Source organism: Mastigoproctus giganteus, chromosome 13, assembly GCF_048544385.1.
Source record: "Mastigoproctus giganteus isolate SK-2022 chromosome 13, ASM4854438v1, whole genome shotgun sequence".
Classification (NCBI taxonomy): domain Eukaryota; kingdom Metazoa; phylum Arthropoda; class Arachnida; order Uropygi; family Thelyphonidae; genus Mastigoproctus; species Mastigoproctus giganteus.
This window is the reverse complement of record NC_143587.1, coordinates 133,389,235-133,413,468: the sequence shown is the minus strand read 5'-3', so window position 1 is coordinate 133,413,468 and position 24,234 is coordinate 133,389,235. Positions and strand designations below refer to the sequence as shown.

The window sequence follows — 24,234 nt, the reverse complement described above, 5'->3', positions numbered from 1 at the left end:
AGGAGTATTTTGCTTCTACATTCACATGAGATGTTATTCAAGGAGAAGGCCAGATGTTTATCAAACTCTAACAGAGAGTTATATAATTTTGTAATAACTGAGAGCAAAATGGAGTAGAAATTGTTGAAGTAAAACATAAGAAAAGCACCTGGGGTAGATGAGATCTATCCAGTTTTTTTAAAGAAGCGGCAAAAGAAGTAAGCCAACCCTTAGTCATAATTGTGACAGCATCCTTGGACTCAGAGAAAGTCCCCATGGACTGGAGTTGTGCAAATGCATCTCCAATTCTCAAAGGGGGATCAAAGGGTGACATGAGTAATTAGAGACCTGTTAGTTTGACTTCTGTTTCAGGGAAAATAATGGAGTCAATGGTTAAAGAAGCATTGCAGGATCATCTAGACAAGACTGTAGTAATAATTCAGACACAGTATAGGTTTGTTTAGGGGAAGTCTTGTCTGACCAATTTGATTGGTCACAAAGGAACTGGATGCCAAAATAATTTTGATATCATATACTTGGATTTTAGGAAAGCTTTTGATACTGTGGCACACGGAAGACTACTGTACAAACTAGAGCACTATGGCATTAAGGGCAAGTTGCTACAATGGATAAAAGGATGTTTGAGTGGGAGAAGACAGAGTGGTAATCAATGGATACTGCTCTACGTGGACTAATGTTATTAGTGGTGTCATACAGGGTTCAGTGTTGGCCCCATTGTTGTTTTGTATATTTATCAATGATATTGATGAAGGTATATCAAGCTTAATGTCAAAGTTTGCAGATGATACAAAGGTTGGGATAGTTGTTAATAATAGTACACTATTGCAACAGGAGCTAGAAAAGTTGAGCAGATTGGGCTAAGATCTTGGTGGCATCGGAAGTTTAACATTGACAAATGTAAAGTACTGCATATGGGTAGCAGTAACCCCAGAAAAACCTGGTACTACACACAGGGTAGTGGAGAATGAAAAAGACCTGAGGATAATTGTTTCGTTTGTTTGTTTGGTTTTTAGGAGCATTAGCAACTAAGGCCATCCGGGTATATGCGGTCGTCATTCCCTGATCTTTCCGCATCCTCCGTATTTGGTGATCACGGGCTCGAACCCCGGTCTAATCAAGAAGCGTGTGCTATGGACTGCTGCTCCTGCCCACCTGGCTACGGAGGCGCCATGAGGAGGATAACCGTGCAGTGAGATGAGCTTCTAGAGTAGCATGGAGTCTTATCAACGATATATAGGAATTTTGCTAGCAGGGACAAGGAGGTGATCATCTCTTTGTATAAGGCAATGGTCAGGCCACACCTTGAGTACTGCACACAGGTCTGGAGGCCATATTTTAGGAAGGATGTAGCGCTGCTGGAATGAGTACAGAGAAAGGCAACAAGATTGATGAGTGGATCAAAGGATTGCTGTTACCAAGAGTTACAAAAAGTTGCTGTTAGCAGTTCTGCAAATTACAGCATTTGGAGACTAGGCACCTGTGAGGTGATCTAATTGAGGTGTATAAGGCCTTGAATGGTTTGAGCAAGCTCAATGCTATGGGATTCTTCCTCTTGCTCAGATTACTCACTTGTCGGGGCATAAACTGAAATTGAGAAAAGACAGTCGTCGAACAGATTTGCAGAAATTTTCCTTTAGCCAGTGGGTGGTTTATTGCTGGAACAAACTGCCATCTGTCGTTGTGGAAGTTGATAGCTTAAATAAATTCAAAGAAGAAGTGGAAAAACTTTTGGAGTTAATGGATGGTTGAAATGAGAGGGTTTTTTTTTTTTTTTTGGCTGATGCTATATAAGCTTGCTTTTTGCATCATATGCCTTACTAATGCTAATACCCGTTTGATTGTAGCCATTTGTCGAATACTACGATGTCACAATTATACTTCCTGCAGTTACTACTGTAGCAAGTATGATTGCAAAAATACAAATATCTTAAAAATAAGCACTGCGAAAGAAAAAATAAGAGTAGGAGTGTATTATAGGCCTAATGACTCGAATGAGTACAATGAAAAATTGTACAGAGAAATTGTACAGAGAAAAAGCTAGTAAATCAGAATGTCTTATAATGGGATATTTTAACTTCCCAGATATTGACTGGAACTTGTGGGTTAGTCACTCACACACTAGTAAGACTTTCGTGGATTTATTGGATGCTTGTTTTCTGCAGCAGCATGTTCGAGAGGCAACCAGAGAGGGTAACACTCTTGATCTGGTTTTCAGCAGTGATCATGCTTGTATTAAGAATTTGCAGATAAAGGAACCACTAGGTGGCAGTGATCACAGTGTACTAATGTGGGATTTACTTAAAGATATAATTACCATCAGGGTTAAAGGAAAGGGTTTTTTCTTCTGTAAAGGTGAGTACAGTGATGGTAGTAGTAGTAGTAGTGGCATGTGATGCAAGAAAGCATGTGTATGAGCTTGTGCAGCATCAGCCAAAAAAAAAAAAAAAAAAAAAAAACGCAAATTTCCGCACATTTATTCTACATCTGTCTTTTCTTAATTTGAATTTATGCTCCCTTAGGTTCGTAATCTGAACAAGTGGAAGGATCCCATCAGAATTCAGCGTGCTCAACCCATTCAAGGCCTTATATACTTCAATCAGATTACTGTGCAGGTGCCTAGTCTCCAGCCACTGAAATTTGCAGAATTTAAGCCTCTCTTGGTAAGAGGATCCCCCTTCATTCCCCTCAACAATCTTGTTGCCCTTCTCTGTACACGCTCAAACAAATCTACATCCTTCCTAAAATGAGGCCTCCAGACCTGTACGCAGTACTCAAGGCGTGGCCTGACCATTGCCTTATACAGAGGGATAATCACCTCCTTTTCCCTGCTAGCAAAATTCCTATATATCATTGACAAAACCCCATGACCTGCACTGCTCAAAAAACTTCATATCTGCCTGCACAATTACTCCCAGGTCTTTTTCATTTTCTACCACCTTAAGTGTAGTATGACACATTTGGTACGTTTCTCTGGAGTTACTTCTACCCATATGGAGTATTTTGCATTTGTCAAGGTTAAACTTCAGTTGCCACTTCTTAGGCCATCTGCCCAAATTATCCAGATCCTGTTGCAGTAGCACACTGCCATTACTGTCATTAACAACCCTGCCAACCTTTGTATCATCTGCAAACTTCGACACTAAGCCTGATATACCTTCATCAATATCATTGATAAATATACAAAAGAACAGTGGACCCAACACCGAACCCTGTGGGACTCCACTAATAACATTTGTCCAAGAAGAGCAGCACCCATTGATTACCACCCTCTGTCTTCTCCCACTTAACCATCCTTTTATCCTTTTGGTCTCAGACAGTTTTTAAATTCTGTACATTGGGATCAACTGACGACGGTATCAACAATAAATTCTAAGTGGGAAGCATTCAAGGAATTAATCGTGGAAGCTACTAAACGTTTCATACCTATTAAGAAATATTGTTCAAGGTTTAGGCCTAAATGGTTATCAAATGAACTAATGAGACTCGTGACAGAGAAGAAAAATGCATGGGATGCATATAAATTATCAAGCGACTCAGAAGCCTATGGCAGGTATAAGCTAGTCTGTAATCAGGTCACAAAGGAGGTTAGGCAGGCGAAGGCAGATTACAAGAAATCTTTGGCAAAAAATGCTAAGAAAAACAGCAAGGATTTCTTTACTTATATAAACTCTAAAAGGAAGGAGAAGAATCTGATTGGTCCACTTGACATCAATGGTTCGACTGTTGATGATCCTGCTCAGATAGCAGGAACTGAATGAGTATTTTGCATCTCCATTCACACATGAGGAGTTATTAAGGTTTGAAAATGGCAGAAATTAATCAAATTGTGCTTAATGAATTTGTAATAACTGAGAGCAAAGTGGAGGAGAAATTGTTGAAGTTAAACATAAGAAAGGCACCTGGGGTGGATGGGATCTATCTAGTTATATTAAAGGAGGCAGCAAAGCAACTAAGCAAACCCTTAGCCATAATTATGAGAGCATCCTTGAACTCAGGGGAGGCCCCCACAGACTCATCATCATCATCATCAGCCATTTTCAATCCATTGCAGGATGAAGGCCTCTCCGGCAACTTTCCAGTTCGTTCTGTTTTGAGCACTGTCCATCCATTTACTACTCAAAAACTCATGAATTTCATCTATCCATCTCCGCCTTTGTCTTCCAGGTTTTCTTCTAGCTGCTCTTGGGTACCATTCTGTTATTTTCTTAGTCCATCTGTCATCATGTCTTCGAGCTATGTGTCCTGCCCAAGTCCATTTTAGTTCTTTAGTTTTGATAAGAATGTCCTTTACTTGAGTTTTCTGCCTAATCCATGTGTTTCTCTTCTTATCTAACAGTCTGATTCCCAATATAATTCGTTCCATTCTTCGCTGTGTAGTTCTTAGCTTCTCTTCCATTCTTTTGGTGAGTGCCCAAGTTTCACTTCCATAAGTCATGGTGGGGAGTATACATTGATTCATTATTTTACGTTTCAGACAAACTGGGATATTGCTCTTCAGTATGTGACTATATTTCCTGAATGCTATCCATCCAAAATTTATTCTTCTCTTGACTTCCAGCCATTTATCATTATTACAGCTAATAACTTGTCCCAGATAAGTATATGACTCCACCTTTTCAATTACTGCTCCTTCAATCATTATTTCCCTTTCCGTGGCATACTTGTTCATCATTACTTTTGTTTTAGCCATATTCATCTTTAGTCCAAAATCCTTACTAACTGTGCATAACTGATTAAGATTTTCCTCTAATTCTTTGGGATCGTGGCTTATGACCACAATGTCATCTGCAAATCGTAAATGGTTTAGGTACTCTCCGTTCACATTGACTCCTTTCTGCGACCAGTCTAATCTTCTGAAAGCTTCCTCAAGGGCAGCAGTAAACAGCTTCGGAGATATTGTGTCTCCTTGTCGAACTCCTTTCTCGATTTTAAATTTGCTACTGTCTTTGTCTAGTCTAATAAAGGATGTAGCACTCTCATATATTTTCTTCAAAATCATAATATATGGAGTATCTATGCCTTGTCTTTCCAGTGCCCGAAACATTGCCTTATGCTGTACGGAGTCAAATGCCTTTTCATAATCCACAAATACCAGGCATAATGGTGTTTTATATTCATTTGCTTTCTCCATTAGCTGTGATATTACGTGAAGGTGATCCATAGTTGAGAATCCTGTCCTAAAGCCAGCTTGCTCTTTCGGTTGATTCTCATCAAGTATTCTTTCTAATCTATTAGTAATGACCCTTGTGAACAACTTGTAGATATGGGATAACAAGCTAATTGGTCTATAATTTCCAATTTCTGATTTATCTCCTTTCTTATGCAGCAAAACTATGATTGCATTATTCCACTGCTTAGGCATCACACCTTTTCTAATGCACTTTGTGAAGAGCCTTGCTAGTTTTTGTGTTATGTCTCTTCCTCCCAATTTTAACAACTCTACAGTAACTTCATCTTCCCCCGGGGCTTTCTGATTCTTCATTTTCTTCAATGCATGTTCTACCTCATCAGGAAGAGTATCGGGTATGTCGTATGTGTTGCTACTTTGCAATCCATGTTCCCCACTGCTGGTATCATTCCCTCGCTCCTTGTATAATTCTCTATATCTTCTGCTATTTGAATTATGCCTTCTCTGCTGTTTATAAGTACACCATCGCTATTCTTCAGTTTCAGTATCATTTGTCTTTCTGTATTACTGCTCATGGCTGCTGATTTAAATCCTTTGTTTTCCCTTAATGCTTGTTCTACTTTTCTTGTGTTAAATCTTCTTATGTCCTCTCTGAGTCTCTTTCTAATGGCTTTGCATAACTCAGTATACTCAATTTTCTCCCTGTCAGTGTTTTTCTTGCTCTTCATTTGTCGTCTTTGGTTCATCATGACAAGTGTTTCTTGACTAATTTTTTCTTCTTTGGATTTCTGTTTCCCTATAGGTTTCTTGGGCTTTATCACTTTCAGAAAGTTGTAATATTCCTCGTCGATATCTTGGTCCTGAGCAGTCTGCAGAAGCTCAAACTTGTTCTTAAGTTCCAGTACATACTGCTTTTTCTCCTCCTCTGTTATTTCAAAGACCTTTGTATTATTTACTCGAGTCAGTTTTTTCCTTTCCTTTCCTACATCTATATCAAGTGTACATCTTACCATTCTGTGATCACTTCCAACATTTACCTTATTCAGGACGGTAACATCATTCACAATATATCTTCTGTTAGTGAGGATGAAGTCGATTTCATTAGTTGTTAATCCATTTGGACTCTTCCATGTCCACTTTCTGTTCACCCTTTTCTTGAAAAAAGTGTTCATTACTGGCAGTCCTTGAGATTCTGCAAATTCCACAAGTCTTTCACCTCTTTTATTTCTTTCACCAATTCCAAAATTTCCTATAGTTCCTCTTTCTGCGCTGTTTTGCCTTTTTCCAACCTTAGCATTGAAGTCCCCCATAATAATAGTGTAGTGGGTTTTCTGCTCATCTAGAAGACTCTCAATTTCAGTGTACATTTCTTCAACCTCTTCATCATCATGGCTTGATGTTGGTGCATAAATCATTATAATCTTTAGCTTGTACCTCTTAGAAATCTTGAATATTAGTCTTGAAATCCCCACAGACTGCAGATGTGCAAATGTATCCTCAGTTCACAAAGGGGGATCGAAGTGTGACACAAGAAATTACAGACCAGTTAGTTTAACTTCTGTTCCGGGTAAAATAATGGCGTCACTGGTTAAAGATGCATTGCAGGATCATCTAGACAAGACTGCAGCAATAATTCAGACAGAGCACGGGTTTGTTAAGGGAAAGTCTTGTATGACAAATCTGATAGGATATTATGATGTGGTTAAAAGGAACTGGATGCAAAAAATAATTTTGATATCATCTATTTGGATTTCAGGAAAGCTTTTGACACTGTTGCGCATGAAAGACTATTGTACAAATTGGAGCAGAATGGTATTAAGGGTAAGTTGCTACAATGGATAAAAGGATGCTTGAGTGGGAGAAGACTGAGGGTGGTAATTAATGGGTGCTGCTCTTCGTGGACTAATGTTATTTGTGGAGTCCCACAGGGTTCGGTGTTGGGTCCTCTGTTGTTTTGTATATTTATCAATGATATTGATGAAGGTATATCAGGCTTAGTGTCGAAGTTTGCAGATGATACAAAGGTTGGGAGGGTTGTTAATGACAGCAATGGCAGTGTGCTACTGTAACAGGATCTAGATAATTTGGGAAGATGGGCTAAGAAGTGGCAACTGAAGTTTAACCTTGACAAATGCAAAGTACTGCATAAGAGTAGAAGTAACCCCAGAGAAACGTACCAACTGTGTGGTACTACACTTAAGGTGGTAGAAAATGAAAAAGACCTGGGAGTAATTGTGCAGTCAGATATGAAGTTTTCTGAGCAATGCAGACAGGCTGTCAGGGAAGGTCATTGGGTTTTGTCAATGATATATAGGAATTTTGCTAGCAGGGAAAAGGAGGTTGTTGTTATTTGGTTTTTAGGAGCATTAGCAACTAAGGCCATATTTCTCCGGGATATGCGGTGGTCATTCCCTAACCTTTCCGCATCATCCGTATTTGGTGGTGACGGGCTCGAACCCCGGTCTAATCAAGAAGCGTGTGCTACGCACTGCTGCTCCTTCCCACCTGGCTATGGAGGCACCTAGGCAATGGTCAGGCCATGTCTTGAGTACTGCATACAGATCTGGAGGCCTCATTTTAGAAAGGATGTAGATTTGCTTGGGCGTGTACAGAGAAGGGCAACAAGATTGGTGAGGGGAATGAAGGGATACTCTTACCAAGAGAGGCTGAAGTTCTGTAAATTGCAGTGGCTGTAGACTAGACACCTGCACAGTGATCTGATTGAGGTGTATAAGGCCTTGAATGGGTTGAGCACGCTGAATTCTGATGGGATCCTTCCACTTGTTCAGATTACGAACCTAAGGGGGCATAAATTCAAATTAAGAAAAGACAGATGTAGAATAGATGTGCGGAAATTTGCCTTTAGCCAGCGGGTGGTTAATTGCTGGAACAAACTTCCATTTGTCATTGTGGAAGTTGATAGGCTGAATAAATTTAAGGAGGAACTGGACAGGCATTTGGAGGGAATGGTGTGATTTTTTTTTTTTTTGGCTGATGCTGCATAACCTGATACACTTGCTTTCTTGCATCACATGACAGTACTACTACTACTACCTGTCAACAATTAGATGTGTAATTAGGCTAAAAAGAAATGCAAAGAATGTTTTACATAAAACTGTCTACCGCACGTACTTGATAAATGAACCCTTTTTTTCTTTGAATATCCTTTCAGCTGATATTGCTCCTACCATCCTTTCTACATGCTTATAGCATTTTAGATTTGCTTCACTTCCTTTTGATTGGATTATGTTACCTGAAGGCCATTCCATTTATTTTCCTTCACTCATATTTGATCAATACTTTTATTTCTTGATCTAATTTTTAATTTTTGCCTATTTTTTCTTCTCTGCCAAATAATTTGTTTAATTAGCTTTCTACACTCCCTGCTTTACTTAATCTACTGTTTATTTTCCACATCTAATCTTCTATCTTAATTGAAGACTGTTCTGTAAAAAAATTCCAATATTTGCTTTTAGCCTACATTTCCTACTTTTCCTCATCTTGCACAACTTTCATAACCTTTTTTTTTATTGTGTAACTAATTTTCATGCCAAATTGTCTGCAACCTATATTTAACAGTGCAGTAGCATCTAAATATATTTATATATATATCTTTATTACAATCAGCAGTAATAACGTATGTTATGTTGATGACTGATGCAATGCCCAGGGGTTTAACGTATGATAAGAAAAAATAGTTATTCATAGTTATTAACAAAAAAATAAATAAATAAATAAAATAAACACACAAACATTAATTGGTAAAACAGGTTTTTTCCTCTCACCAGTAGAATCAGGATTTGCTTATTGCATAGTATCATGGCATCAGCTGGACTTATCAGTGGTTGTGAAACCACTGTTCTTTACAAGGTTGTGGAACCACTGTTCTTAATCCCATTTCTGCCATTAATAATCTTAATTCATAATCTTACTAGGATTTTAACATTCTTACACCTTTTTCATTACCACTTAATTTCTTTTTTCTACTATCATTTGCACCCTTTTAGTTCAGGCACTATGTGTACTTCTCATATCCATCTTTACAGACCCTGCATTAATGTTTCTTACTACACATTCATATTGCAAATACATATAAATACAAACAATACACAGGTTTTTATATTTATATTGTCAAAAATAATTCCCTGATAAAAATGTAAAATAAGAGGTCAAAACTGTTTTACGTTTTTTGACTTGAAAAATAAAGTAACAATAAAAACAATTTTAACAGAAACTTTTAACTTAATTATTGTACAATAAAATGGTATAAGAATAAAATTTAAACACTTCAGTTAAGTTTAAGTATGCTTTTATATTACATGTTTTCTTGGTTTATTATTATTATTATTATTATTATTAGAAATTTTTATCACTATTTTTAGAAAATATTTAAACTGAAAATGAGGCCCCTCTTCAGGTAAGGCCCCCCCCTGCCAAAGCCAATTTCATTGTACCGTTAACACAGCCCTGGTTCTTTATTCTACACTGGCATGTCAACTGTACTACTTGAAGGCCATTAAGACAAGAGCTGTTCACTGATTATATACCTTATGTAGGCATTGTCATGAATAAACATCTTGTAAACAGCATCTAGTAGTTGAATGTTATGTAGCATCTAGTAGTTGAATGTTATGTAGCATTTCCATTGGCAGGAACCTGTAAATGTTTCTAAGCCTCCATGTGACAGACCGAAGAGTAGGGAGTGCTCTTAATGTGTGTGTGTGGGGGGGGTGATTGGCATAGATGTTTCACTTTTAATCATTTTTATTGTTACAAGCAAGCAGAGGGCAATGATCCTTTTTTAAACTTTCTGAAATGTGTTACATCCATTACATTTGCATTAGCATTAGTAGAGGCATTTGATCATTTGATGCAAGAAAGCAAGCTTATACAGCATCAGCCAAAAAAAAAAAAAAAACCCACTTCACCCCTCTGTTCGTTCAAAATACCTGTCCAGCTGAGCCTTAAACTTATTTAGGCTATCAACCTCCACTATAAGGAATGGAAGTCTGTTCCACCAACCAACCACCCACTGGCTAAAGGCAATTTCTGCATGTCTATCCTACATCTGTCTTTCCTCAATTTGAATTTATGCCCTCTCAGGTGATTATTCTGAGCTAGAGGAAGAATCCCATCAGCATTGAGCATGCTCAAACCATTCAAGGCTTTATACACCTCTATCAGATCACCTCGCTGGTGCCTAGTCTCCAGACACTGTAATTTGCAAAACTTAAGCCTTTCTTCGCAAGAGCACCCCTTTGTTCCATTCACTAATCTTGTTGCCCTTCTCTGTACTCGTTCCAGCAGCTCTACATCCTTCTTGAAATGAGGCCTCCAGACCTGTATACAGTACTCTAGGTGTGGCCTGACCTTTGCCTTATACAAGGGAATAATCACCTCCTTATCCCTGTTGGAAAAATTCCTGTATATCATTGACAATACTCCATGAGCTACTCTTGCAGCCCATCTGCACTGCTCAGAGAACTTCATATCTGCCTGCACAACCACCCCCAAGTCCCTTTCATTCTCTACCACTGTCAGTGTAGTACCACACAGTTGATACGTTGCTCTGGGGTTGCTGTTTCCCATGTGTAGTACTTTACATTTGTCAATGTTAAACTTCATTTGCCACCTCTCAGCCCATCTGCTCAACCTTTCCAGATCCTGTTGCAGCAGCATAGTGTCAGTAGTGTATTAGTATTAGTATTAGTAACGGCCGCATGGTGCAAGAAAGCCTATGGCTTATGCTGCACCAGCCAAAAAAAAAAAAAAAAAAAAAAAATCCGAACAAAACAATGATAAAAACAAAAACAAAAAAAAAATAAATAAATAAATAACTAAATAATAATAATTAATAAATAAAAAAAAATAAAATAAAAAGGAAATTAAACCTATCAACCTATGTGCTTCCCTTACCCGAAAGTACTATCCAGATGACCTTTGAATTTCCCCAAACTGTCGGCCTCTACCACCCATGAAGGCAACTTATTCCAGTAATTTATAACTCGCTGGCTAAAATAGAACTTCCTGCAATCCAATCTAAACATTTCCCCCCGTAACTTGAATTTATGTCCCCTAGTTCTAGCATCATTTATAATCTTGAAAATTTTGTCCTCATTCATTTTACTGATGCCTCTCAGAGCCTTAAACACCTCAATCAAATCTCCTCTAAGGTGTCTAGTTTCCAAACTCTGCAACCCACATATTCGAAGTCTTTCTTCATAAGGACGCCCTTTTGCCGATCTCACCAGGCGAGTTACCCTTCTTTGCACCCTTTCAAGAAGCTCGATGTCTTTCTTCAGGTGCGGTCTCCATACTTGAACACAGTATTCCAAGTGTGGTCTAACATAAGCCTTATATAATGGGATTATCACGTCCCTATCTCTACTTGCAAAAGTTCGATAGATCATCGATAGGACACCATGGGCCTTCCTTGCAACCTGTTTACAATGCTCAGAGAATTTCATGTCTGACCGTATCGTAACACCCAAGTCCCTTTCCTCCAGTACTGGCTTTAGTTGAACTCCGGCAAGTGAATACGTTTTTTTGGGATTACTGTTTCCCAGGTGTAATACCTTACACTTTTTTGGATTAAAGCATTTTTCTGCCATTTTTCTGACCATTCCTGAAGTCTATCTAGGTCTCTCTGAAGAAGCTCAGCTTGACAGTGATCATTAACTACTCTCCCAATTTTAACATCATCTGCAAATTTAGACATCACGCCCTCTATCCCTTCATCAATGTCGTTTATGAAAATTAAAAACAACAGTGGTCCTAATACTGATCCTTGGGGAACCCCACTTCTTACATCAACCCAATCTGAGGAATAGCCATTTATCACAACCCTCTGCCTCCTGCCCTGAAGCCATCCTTCTATCCATCTAAGGATTTTCCCAGTGATTCCAACCTGTTCCAGCTTATAAAGCAACCGCTCATGTGGGACTGAGTCAAAAGCTTTGCTGAAATCTAAATAAACAATGTCGAAATTATTCCCTAAATCCAGCTCGTGAGTGACCCTTTCGAAATAGCGAACCAGATTTGTTAAACATGATTTTCCCTTTACGAAACCATGCTGAGTATCCTTGAGAATTTCAATTCGATCCAAATGATCCTGAATTCCACCCTTGATCATTGCCTCCATGATTTTCCCTACTACTGAAGTCAGACTGACAGGTCGATAATTTCCAACTTCACTTTTAGAGCCCCCCTTATGTATGGGAGATACATTTGCACTTTTCCAATCCAAGGGAATCTCCCCAGAGTCTAATGATGCTCGCATAATTAGCCTCAATGGTTCAATGCACTCGCTTGCCGCCTCTCTTAAGATTATAGGGTATATTCCATCAACTCCAGGAGCCTTACTGGTCTGTAGGCTCGAAAGTTTTTTCATTAAATAATCTTGCGAAATTTCAATATCATTAATTACATATTTTTTAACTTCGCTCCCACAATTTCCCTTTGCCACAAAAGGCTTTTCATTTGTAAATATCGATGCAAAATAACTGTTGAGTTCATCTGCAACGGCAGCTGGTGTATTTATTACTATCCCCTTTCCCTTACATAAAGGTCCGATCTGGTTTGTCCTGCTCTTCTTGGCATTTATATATGTGAAGAATTCTTTATCCCCCCTCTTTGCTCTGTTTGCTAGTGATTTCTCATAAACTGCCTTTGCCTGTCGAACCTTTTCTGTGGCTCTATTACACATCACCTTGTAGCTGTTATAGGCTTCAGTACTTTTTATTGTTCTGTAACCTTTCCATGCCACCTTTTTCTGCTCAAGTAATGCGGCAACTTCACTAGTCATCCAACTTGGAACCCTCCTCGTGGAGTATTTTTTTAATGGTATATACGCATTCAAGGCATCTGTGATTAATGTTTTAAAAGCGTACCACAGTTCAATATTCATTCTCTGCGCGATATCTACCCAGTTTATAGAGGCCATGTAGTACCTTAAGGCATCGTAATTTCCTTTTCTGAAATTAAAACCCATTCCTTTGCCTTTTACTTCTGCTACCTCTCTCGTCATCATCCACCGTAGAACTCCGTGATCACTTCCTGCTACTGGTTCCTCTACTGTCAGCCCTGTTATGTCCTCTGATTCATGTGTGATGATGAGGTCTAGGATATTCTTTTCTCTAGTACTTTCCCTGACATGTTGATACAAATAACAGTCATCTAGTTGATTTAAAAATTTTGTTCCCCATGTCGAGTTTCCTTCCCATTTACTCCAATCAATTAGAGGCAGATTGAAATCACCCATAATAAGGCATTGACGCTTACTTGCCCATTCCATTTGCATGTAGAGGCTTTTGTCATAATCTTCACAATCACCTGGTCTGTAGATTACTCCTACTCGCATTATACCTTTGTTTCCAACTATCTCACACCATACAGACACTATACTAGCATGTGAGACGTCTGAATCCGGGAAAGCTATCGTCGCACTCAGGCTGCTTCTGATAAGAAGCATTACCCCACCACCCCTTCTATCTAACCTATCCTTCCTAAATACATTATACAAGCCGTACTGAAACTCATCATCCCCAATTTCCGGGTGGCACCACGTCTCGGTAAGCCCTATTATGTCCGCGTTACTTGTTTTAACCAGCAGTTCGAATTCGCTCATTTTATTGACGACACTTCTAACGTTACTGTATAAACAATTAAGATTTACTGTTCTTGTATATTTAACAACCCTAACACAACCCTTGAAGTTTTTTAGGCTCTCTTCCCTGGCATTAGCTACCCGCCCACGTGAAACGTTTGTGCCCCCAGAACATCTAGATAATACGTCCAGTTGGGGTAACAGATAAGAACTCTTAAGGTATGTGCAAGAGTTACATTGACCAATATTATCAGATAAACGCGTGTCAGTATTACCCACATCCCCCCTAACTAGCAGTTTCCCTGAACCTTTAAGGTATCCTCAATAATACTGGCAAAAACTTTTGCACCACCTTTGTTTAAGTGTATCCCGTCTCTACAAAACAAATTCCTTCTACCTACAAGTGTGGGCCATGCTGATAGAAATTTACCCCCTAAAGCCTTGCAGATTCCTTCAAGTCTTGAGTTAATCCACAAGGCTCTTAACATATAATCCCTCCTATCGTGTCTGGGCAGAATTGCAGACACATAGACATTATGGCCTAGCTCGCGACATTTCCTCAGCATGGTCCTGTATTTTTCCAACAAATCGTCAGATCGTGTACGTTTAATATCGTTTGTCCCCACATGAATAATAATATTTTCTCTACCCCCTTTAAAATCTGACAGTCTGTTGGTGACATCATCAATAGTTGCTCCCGGCAGACATACCCTGGTTCTCCTCCACCTAACTTTGTTACAAAAAATATTCCCCGTTTCCCTGACAATGGAGTCTCCTAATAATACAATGTCCTTTTTAACCAGAGTAGTTTGCACTTGGTTTTTCGGTTTTGAGGCTCGAATCGGGTGTGCATCACTTGGTAGATTGCTGGAGTTTTGAGTCCCTGACGAGCTCCCAGATGCATTATTTTCGAGGGCAAGCACTCGTTTTTTCAGGGACTCAAATTGTTCCCTCAGTGCACCAAATTGTAATTTAAGATCGGTGCACTCCTTACATCGATCACAAAGAAAAGAATCCCCAGGTGAGGTAGGATTAGTCACCAGGTCGACCTTGGAAAACATTCCACAGGTTCCACAACAGATTAAATCATGACTCACCCGTAAATCGCCATCTGCTATTTCCGTGTGAGTCACGATACCCTGTGACGCGTTTAAGGCAGATCTCGTAACTACCATTATAAAATTAAATAAATATCAATGAAAGTAACTTTAAAAAATTATATCTATAATATTATTAAAATCAAACAGTTACAGGAAAACCTATAACAAAATAATCCAACAATATCTAAATAAATCAAATATTTAAAAGCACTATCCAAAAGTAAACCACTTAACTGAGGAGCCCTGTCTAAGCGCGTCCGCTCACCTCGAATGCCAACCTCGAATGGTGTCCTTGACAACCCTGTCAACCTTTGTATCGTCTGCAAACTTGGACATTAAGCTTGATATACCATCATCAATATCATTTATAAATACAGAAAACAATAATGGACCCAACACTGAGCCCTGAGGGACTCCACTAATAACATTAGTCCACGATGAGCAGTGTCCATTGATTACCACTCTCTGTCTTCTCCCCCTCAACCACCCCTTTATCCATAGCAGCAATTTGCCTCCAATGTCACACTGCTCCAATTTGTGTAGCAGTCTTCCATGTGCAACAGTATCAAAAGCCTTTCTAAGATCCAAGTACAGTCGGTCCTCGTATAACACATGTTTGGATTATACGAATTCGATCATACACGATTTATAAATAGGGGAACGATATCTTATATAACACGAACCGAATTCGCTTATGCACGATTCGCCTTTGTGTTTACAAGAAATGGCAATCACCCCAACCGAACACAACACGATAGGAATGAAGAGAAGATTCTGAAAATGTATTTATGTTTTTATATCAGTGAAGGGGAATCACATTTCACCATAATAACGTAAAAACCAACACAATTCCAGCTATCGATATAATCGCAAATGCAATTAGATTGAGTTTACTACCAGTTTATAACAGATTCCACTAGCAGAAACGCAACTGGAAATTGTTTTATGGTAGTAACCCCCAGAAATGTGCTTTAGTAAAATGTGAGGTGTTAATAGTGTATCTCGGCCTTTACGGTGTTGTTTATTCAGTTGCTACACGGGCGCAGCTTTGTTTATGTGTATCAAGGGCGCCTCCTCGTTTTGTAATTGTGCTTTATTCCCTAAAAATTAGTAAAATACTTAAAAGGTGTGAAAATGAAGCGTCCTGGCGAAGACACTGCAGATTCAGAGAGAGAAAAAAAAAAAGCAATATCGATAAACAGAGGCGGACTGGGTCAAAAATTCTTACCAGGGAAAATTCATAGTGGCCTCATACTAGCGTTTATGGCCAAAATCACACCGGCCCACCGGGGTTTTCCCGGTAAGACTTATGGCCAGTCCGCCTCTGTCGATAGAGAAAAAATATGAAACTGTGAAACGCTTTGAGCAAAATGAAAGACCATGTGATATTGCACGTGCTACAGACAGAAATGAGGCAACTCCGAGAATTAGAAAGAATGCAGAGAAAATAAAAACAACTTTCATAGCAGGAACAACACAACGTGTAATTAAAATACATTAGATTAAGACACAAGAATTGGAAGAGATGGAACGGCTGTCTTTTCTATTTGTTTTTCGATTTTCTATCTGTTTGGATAGAAAAATCAAACAAAAAACAAGTTTGCTTACGATAGAAGCAAAAGCATTAGCAATATTTTATTACGTAATAGTCGTAATAAAATACGTAAGCATTTTATTACGACTTACGTATTATAATTTATACTTACGTATTATAAAATACGTAAGTATTTTATTACGACTATTTTATTATTTAAATAAATAATAAAAAATAAATATTTTTTATTATTTATTATATTATAATAACAATAATATTATAATATTATTTTTTATTACGTATTTTAATCGTTATAAAATACTTAAGTATTTTATAACGATTAAAATTACCCGATTATTTATTGTGTTTGGTAATGTTTTGGTTCCAAATGTGTGTTCAATTTTGGGTGGTCGGCACCTAACCCCACTTTTCCCATAAGGCCTGTTGTTTATATTGCACGAGGGTTTCTAGGAACACAACTATCGTGCTATACGAGGACAGACTGTATATAATATCAAAGCTATTCCCTGCATCCAGTTCTTTTGTGACTGCATCATAGTATCCAATCAAATTGGTCAGGCAAGACTTCCCCTTAACAAAACCATGCTGTGTCCGAGCTATAACTGAAGTCTTGTCTAAATGATCCTGCAGTGCTTCTTTAACCAGTGCCTCCATTAATTTTCCTGGAACAGAAGTTAAGCTCACAGGTCTATAATTACTTGTGTCAGCCTTTGATCCTCCTTTGTGAATTGGGGTCACATTTGCACATTTCCAGTCTATGGGTACCTCCCCTGAGTCCAAGGAAGCTCTCATAATTATGGCTAAGGGTTTGCTTACTTCCTTTGCTGCCTCCTTTAATATAACTGGATAGATCCCATCCACCCCGGGTGCCTTTCTTGTGTTTATCTTCAACAGTTTCTCCTCCACTTTACTCCCAATTATTTCAAGATTCTGTAGCTTACTGCTAGAGTTGAATACACCTCTGGCATTCCCCTTGCTGAATAACTCCTCATGTGTGAATGTCGATGCAAAATATTCATTTAGTTTGTTAGCTACCTGAGCAGGATCATCAACAGTTGACCCATCAATATCAAGTGGACCAATCTGATTCATCCCCTTCCTTCTAGAGTTTACATAAGTAAAGAACTCTTTGCTGTTTTTCTTTGCGAAGGATTTCTTGTAATCTGCCTTCGCCTGCCTAACCTCCTTTGTAACTTGGTTGCATATCAACTTGTATCTATCATAGGCTTCTGTATCATGTGTTAATTTGTAAGTATCCCATGCATTTTTCTTCTCTGCCATATGCCTCATTAGTTCATCTGACATCTATTTTGGCCTAAACCTTGAACAATATTTCTTAGTTGGTATGTAAAGCCTAGTAGCTTCCAAGATAAGTTCTTTGAATGCTTCCCATTTTGAATTTGCTGTTGGTAACATCATCAGTTGGTCCCACTGTATAGAATTTAAATACTGTCTCAGTCCATCGTAGTCGCCTTTACGGAAGCAATAACCCTTCCCTTTACCCCTAATGGTAGTTACCTCTTTGAGTAAATCCCACTTCAGCACACTGTGATCACTGCCACCTAGTGGTTCATTTATCTGCAGATTCTTAATGCATGAAGAATCACTGCTGATAATCAAATCAAGAGTATTACTCCCTCTAGTTGCCTCCCGAACATGCTGATGTAGAAAACAATCATTCAATAAATCCACAAAAGCCCTGCTAGTGTGTGAGTGACCAGCCCCCAAATTCCAGTCAATATACACTTCACTTACATGTGAAGTGTAAGTGCATGTGGAAGAAGATGTATATGATCAAACATCAGATGTGATGATTTTCAGCACTCATTTTTGCTGCAGATATTCAGGTTCCAGCTCAGCTCCATAGGTAATGATAGGTTGTATAAACCAGCAGGTAAACTGTAGTGTGATATCATACTCAGTGAAGTAAAAGATGTCGTTTGGCAAACCACCTGGATCTACAGACCTTGGTGTGGATGTTTGTTACATGATGTTTAAAGCTGAGTTTTTAGTCAAAAATAATCCCAAAATCTCTGCACTTGGTGAATGGTGGGATGGGAGTTCAATGGATTTCCAGGCTCAGCCGTGTTGGTTGTAATTTTAGAGAATATCATTAGTGCAATTTTTTTTGGATCTGTGAATGTAGATGCAAAATAATTATTCATTTTATCAGTAATCTGTACAGTTATGCCACTGATTCAACCAACACACACAATTCTAGTAGCAACTACCTTGTTTCAAAATGAAGGAATGAATTACAAATAACTCCAACACCGCAGTCTCACCACTCCAAAAGTACTGTAAATATTATTAGAATCAAACTGTAAATGTGTGTTCTAAATAGTGGCAGTCTTGTTTCAAGATGGTGGATCAAAATAAAAATACTCCTGGAATTCTGTGCCCTTTGTGACTGACAACACCTGTAAATTTTGGTAGTTTGAAATAGAAATATTTCAGTGAGAGTATACCCGATAGGCGTATACTCTCCTCCTTTCTCCCTATGCCTCTTAACCATCCCCACAAGAGTATTGTAATTTTGGTTGGGATTGGGTTGTGAACACAAGTTCTAACCAGGCAATGCTTATATCAGATGGCAGCTATCTTGGTTCAAGATGGTGGATAAAGTTAAACTTCCCCTTTGGGTACTTGAATGTCCCCTGTGAAGTGTGTGTGTTTGGTTTAAGACTAAAAAGAAATGTTATTAGGGTGGGGGTACTGACACAGATTTTGGAAAGTAGACTAAAAACTTAACAATTTTTGGATGTTTTCTTGGAAAAAAAATAAATAAAAATAAAATTGACTGTTAAGTGGATAAAGAAGCCTACATGGCTACTGTCCACCAACTCTCCAATTTAGGTATAGTGCAGCCACAAGGAAAGAAAGATATTCACTGAAGTTTTTAATATTTCTGAATAACAATTAGTCATAAAGAAACGGGGGCAGGGTTGCTCCCTTCTGTTTTCAAAATAGATAAACTTTAATGACTCATCCTAACTCCAGAGCAGACCTGAAAAATTTCAACATTTTTTGGGATTTGCTCTGGAGTGAGCATATATCTGATATCTGTCAGAATGGACTGCTAACTTAGCCCTGTTTTCCTTAGAATGAGTTCTTGAACAGAGCCTAAAGGCTACTAGAATTCAATACCTAAATGCTACTAAAATCCAACCAACTAGGCAACAATTTTTTTTTTTTTTTTTGTTGTCCCTGTCCTGTTTTCCAGAGAATCCTAGGTCAGTACCAATCAATTTCAGAGCAGTCAGTTCACCATGTTATAGTTTTGTATTTTATTTACTCCTTTAATATTGTATTCTTGTAATCAAAGTTACATAAAGTTATATAAACATCAGTCTGAAAAGTCTGATATTTACTTATTTAATACAATTAAATACATGCTTGTGAAAGTGGTTCATTCAAAAATTTGAGAAATAAGCTGAAATTCTATCAATTTTCACTTTTCTTTACCTCTACACATAGGCAATGAAACAACTTACTGTTTCAGATCCAAAAAGGTACACTGCCATTATGCTAACTAGCCGACCCCAGGCTGCTCCTGCTAATAAAGTTGGGATAAATAAACCACTTGAAATACTCAAGCCATATGTCCAGCATGCTAAGAAGTAATAAAATACAAAAAAAATCCCAAGTGATTGGTAAGACCACGTATCTGTAAAATAAAAAAAAAAATTAAAAAAACTTTTTAAATTATTAAAAAAGTGACAATTGACTATTCTTATGAATTGCATATGAACACCTTTTGAAATCAAAACATGAAACTTAATTTTGGCTAGACAAGAAATAACATAATTAAATATCTTTACTTTATAATCTTGTTTATTATAAATCAAGATGTTGAGATTGAATGTGTGTATTTTAAGATTTTTCAGAAACAAAAAAAAAAAAAAAAAAAAAAAAAACACAAGCACTTTTTTACATATTCTTAAATTCCCTTTATCTTCCCTTCATATTTAATAGTAATAAACTTCTATATAAAATGTATCTCACTCTCTCTCATTTATGTATTAATTTTTATAAGGATTGTACCTCTTTCCTTAAAAATGACTACTGACTAATTCTGATATTTTTACTACCAAAGCGAAAACCTAGGGAATTGAAGAGACTGATATGTCTAGTGATATGCCAGAGGTATGCATTTCTTATTCAGGCCCCAGATATGAATCATCAAGAGCAAAGTGTTTTGGTTCAACAGGAGGTAGTTTTATTAGAAGACTCAATTGTGCGGAAAACGGGGAACACACTTTGTTTTCTCACATCTAGTTGCGTTCCGCCTAATAAAGATGGGTGAAACAGAATCAGAATGTCTATCTCGTGTTACAATTGATGATATTAATTAACCAGTTATCTTTTCTCAATGGAACTAATGAGATTTTGATTATACATGTGTTTACTAATGATATTAAATGCAAATTGAGGATTAGACAGAAAAGTATGACCATTTTCAAAAAATACTGAATTTAGGCAACATGTAATTGTCTCAATCCAGCCGAAGTATGACTGGAGCGATTTTGGGATGCAAGTCTTGAATAAATTTAGGCTTGGGTTATTAATTAGTGTGATCTGCCCTATTTGATAGTATATATTTATTTCACAGGGATGAAATTCATTTGAAGTGGAGTGCAAGGACCTTTGCTGATATCACTGAAAGAGTCTTAAGGGTGAGGGGTAGCTGCTTCATGGGAGGAAGGGGCAGAGGAGAAATATGCAATTGTTTAATGGTATGAGTGTCTACCAGAGTCCAAGGGAGAGCATGGGTCCCAAATGAACAGGTATGATAACTTATAATATCATTGGAAAGGCCTCTGGAGTTAGGAACTCTGTAATTCATCCGTAATGCTACTAAATAAAACTGACTCGAAGCCGCCCAGGCTAGCCAGGTGGGTAAAGTGCCTGCCTGGCACCCAAAGGTCGCGGGTTCGAATCCTGCCTCGGGCTTGGATCAGAGTAAAATGCAAAAACTTGGGGAGGTGCATTATAGCCATAGAAGCATCGGCTTCTGTGGCCATAATTCTTTACTACTCTTGCAGCACACAGGGTCTGTGTGCTGCAAGAGTAGTAAAGAAAGATAAGAGTGGGAGGTGAGTGCTACAAACTACATGATAATGAAGAGTGTGGTAAGAGTCATTAAACAGAACCTAAATGACTCCTATCACACTCTTCATTATCATGAGCTAACAACTCATCTGATCTCTGAGCTAAGAACTCACAGATCAGGAATTGTGGACTGACAACTTGACCTATGGGTCATGGAGAGGAAGAAATATTCTTGACCTCATCAACACCAATGATCCATAGGATATCACAGATATGATACTACAAGAATTGTGTTATCAGTAATAAATGAGATTTAGGTAATTGAGGTAAGAGTTTTTAATTTCACAAAAAGGGTCTACCTGAACTAAGGGGGTTCTCAAGATAAATCAACTGGAACGAAATGTATAATAACAAAAGTGCATGTATGCATATGTATGTGCTTCTGTCTAGGTGGTTCCAGTGGGATCACATTACAACCTTTATTTGTGCTGTAGTATTTCTACACAGCTGCCAGAAGATCACCTGAAAATTCAATGGCATTTCCAGTGAGAGGAGGGGAGAGGGACTAACTACACCATTTGTACTTTGTGCTGGGCTACCCACTGTGACTGTAGTTCCAGAGGGCAAGCCCTGAAAAAAAATTAAATAAATAGGTATATAAAAAAATAAATAATACAAAAATGTATGAGAGAAGGATGGGTTGATAGGAGGATAGGGGATTTATAGCTGGGATTAGATTAGAGTTGAGACAGTCACTTCCAAATGGAAGTATGTTCCAACAATTGATTACTCTCTACTTGAAAGCAAATTTTTGCATTCAAGTAGAGAAACATCCCCATCAAGCATTGATTTACAATCTTTGCAATGCTGTGTGACAGCTTCTGTTAGCAGGCACAAGTAGGACAAGAGATGGAGGATATTGCAATGCTACAGTATTTGCATACTACTCTGTTGTGCCAGGTGTATGGCAGTTCACATATGCAGCATAACAGCCCCTGTTGGATAGGCATTAACACTATGTGCAAGTGAAGTGTATCCCCCTCCCCCACCAAGGAATGCCAAGGTGTCATCTTCATCAATTCGGTCAATGCCATGTTCAAGAATTTGGCAGAGTTCCTACCACCCTGACTGGAGATATCTGGTACTGTTCTCCAAGCTGAAGACAATATTAGTGCTGGAAAATGATGCAAGAAAGCAAGGCTATACAGCATTAGCAAAAAAAAAAAAAAAAATAAAATAAAAAAATAAAATAAAACCTCTACTCACAACATACTCTCTAATAATTTGTCTAATTCTTCCTTAAAATTTATTCAAATTAGTCACGTTCCAATAATTGATTACTCTCTACTTGAAAGCAAATTTTTTCATCTTTTTTGCCATTTGAAAAATTGAAAAATTTAAAAATGTCTCCCATTACGTTTATCATCTGGGGGTAAGGATGCCATAAGCATTTAATTTACTCAATCCATTTAAAGCCTTAAACCCTTGAATCAGGTCTCCTTGAAGGTGCCTAGCTTCTTTACTCCAGACACTGCAATTTGCACACATGATAGCTTTCCTTGTTAACAGTACTTTTTTTGTGTCCCTGGCCAACTTTGTTGCTCTTCTTTGTACTCACTCCAACAGAGGATCTAAAATGAGGATCTCAGACCTGTATGTGGTACTTGAGATGCAATCTAACTATTGCCTTCTACACTGGGATAATCACCTTCTTTGTCCCTGCTGGAAAAATTTTCATGAGCTGTTCTAGTTAGCCTGTCTACACTGCTCAGAGAACTTCATGTCAGACTATACAATTACCCTAAGTCCTTTTTGGTTCTCCACTAACTTGAGTGTAGTACCCCCTGAACTCATATTTATCATTGTTAAACGTCAAATGTCATTTTGCCCATCTGCCCAATTTCTCTAGGTCTTCCTGTAGTACCATACTCTGATTCCTGTGATTAACCACTCTGCCAAACTTTACATCAGCAATTTTAGATATTAAATATGAAGAAACATGCAAGAGGCCACTATGGTAGATTTCACTTCCTTTAGAAATGTAGTCCAAGTTTGACCAGAACAATAAACTTCTTGAGGGGACTGTAAGTTAATTTTTCCATTGTATCATTAGAGGAGGCCAACTTAAAACGACTTCTTGCATTTCAGTTACCTGGCTGAATATCCTCTTAACCTCAATATTATAGCGAGAAATTGTTAAAACTAGAAGTGTGACTTGCATTTATCATTTTACCCAATGAAGACTACCACACAAACGAAGACCACTGTATATAGATTTTCTTTCTTTTTAAATAATATCTGGAAGATACCAAAGCCGAAGTGCAAAGAGCTGAGACTGAAAAGCATTCACTGCTTCAGCCATTTCTATTTCTTTTATGACACTTGAAACTACTGTGAACTTATCCATAAAATAACTTAAACTTGAAAATGATTAATGTGATCCACATGCTGCTGCTATCTCAGCATTTGTTCAAACATTGTTCAAGAGTAAACTGAATACTACAATCACATATATCATTAAAGTGATCTCTCACCGAACAGAAGAGGTGTTAAAATGATGAACTAAAAAAGATACACATGTTAAGTGTTCGAGAGATGTTACTTTGCCATAAGAATGGGTGCATAAAAGTTTTTTTTTTTTTTTATGTGAACCCCAAACACGAGAGGTATTAGAACCTATAGTACTTAGTACGGTGCTTGGCTTGGGGGTTGAGAAGACGAAAGAAGATATTTGTTGACATTGGACTTGAACTTCTGCAGATTGTAATTTTCAGGAAATACGTATGAAGGAAGG

The 24,234-nt window shown here is 38.0% G+C and overlaps 1 protein-coding gene across 1 annotated transcript in view; it reads right to left on the bottom strand.

The window, feature by feature from the left end:
* The window catches only part of LOC150076452 (H(+)/Cl(-) exchange transporter 7-like), a 301,080-nt gene that overhangs the window by 96,509 nt on the left and 180,337 nt on the right, over positions 1 to 24,234 (bottom strand). Inside the window, exon 15 of the mRNA XM_090387362.1 lies at positions 19,883 to 20,055. Within this exon, the coding sequence (XP_090243488.1) occupies positions 19,883 to 20,055 (173 nt within the window). The remainder of the gene's footprint in view (positions 1 to 19,882; positions 20,056 to 24,234) is intronic.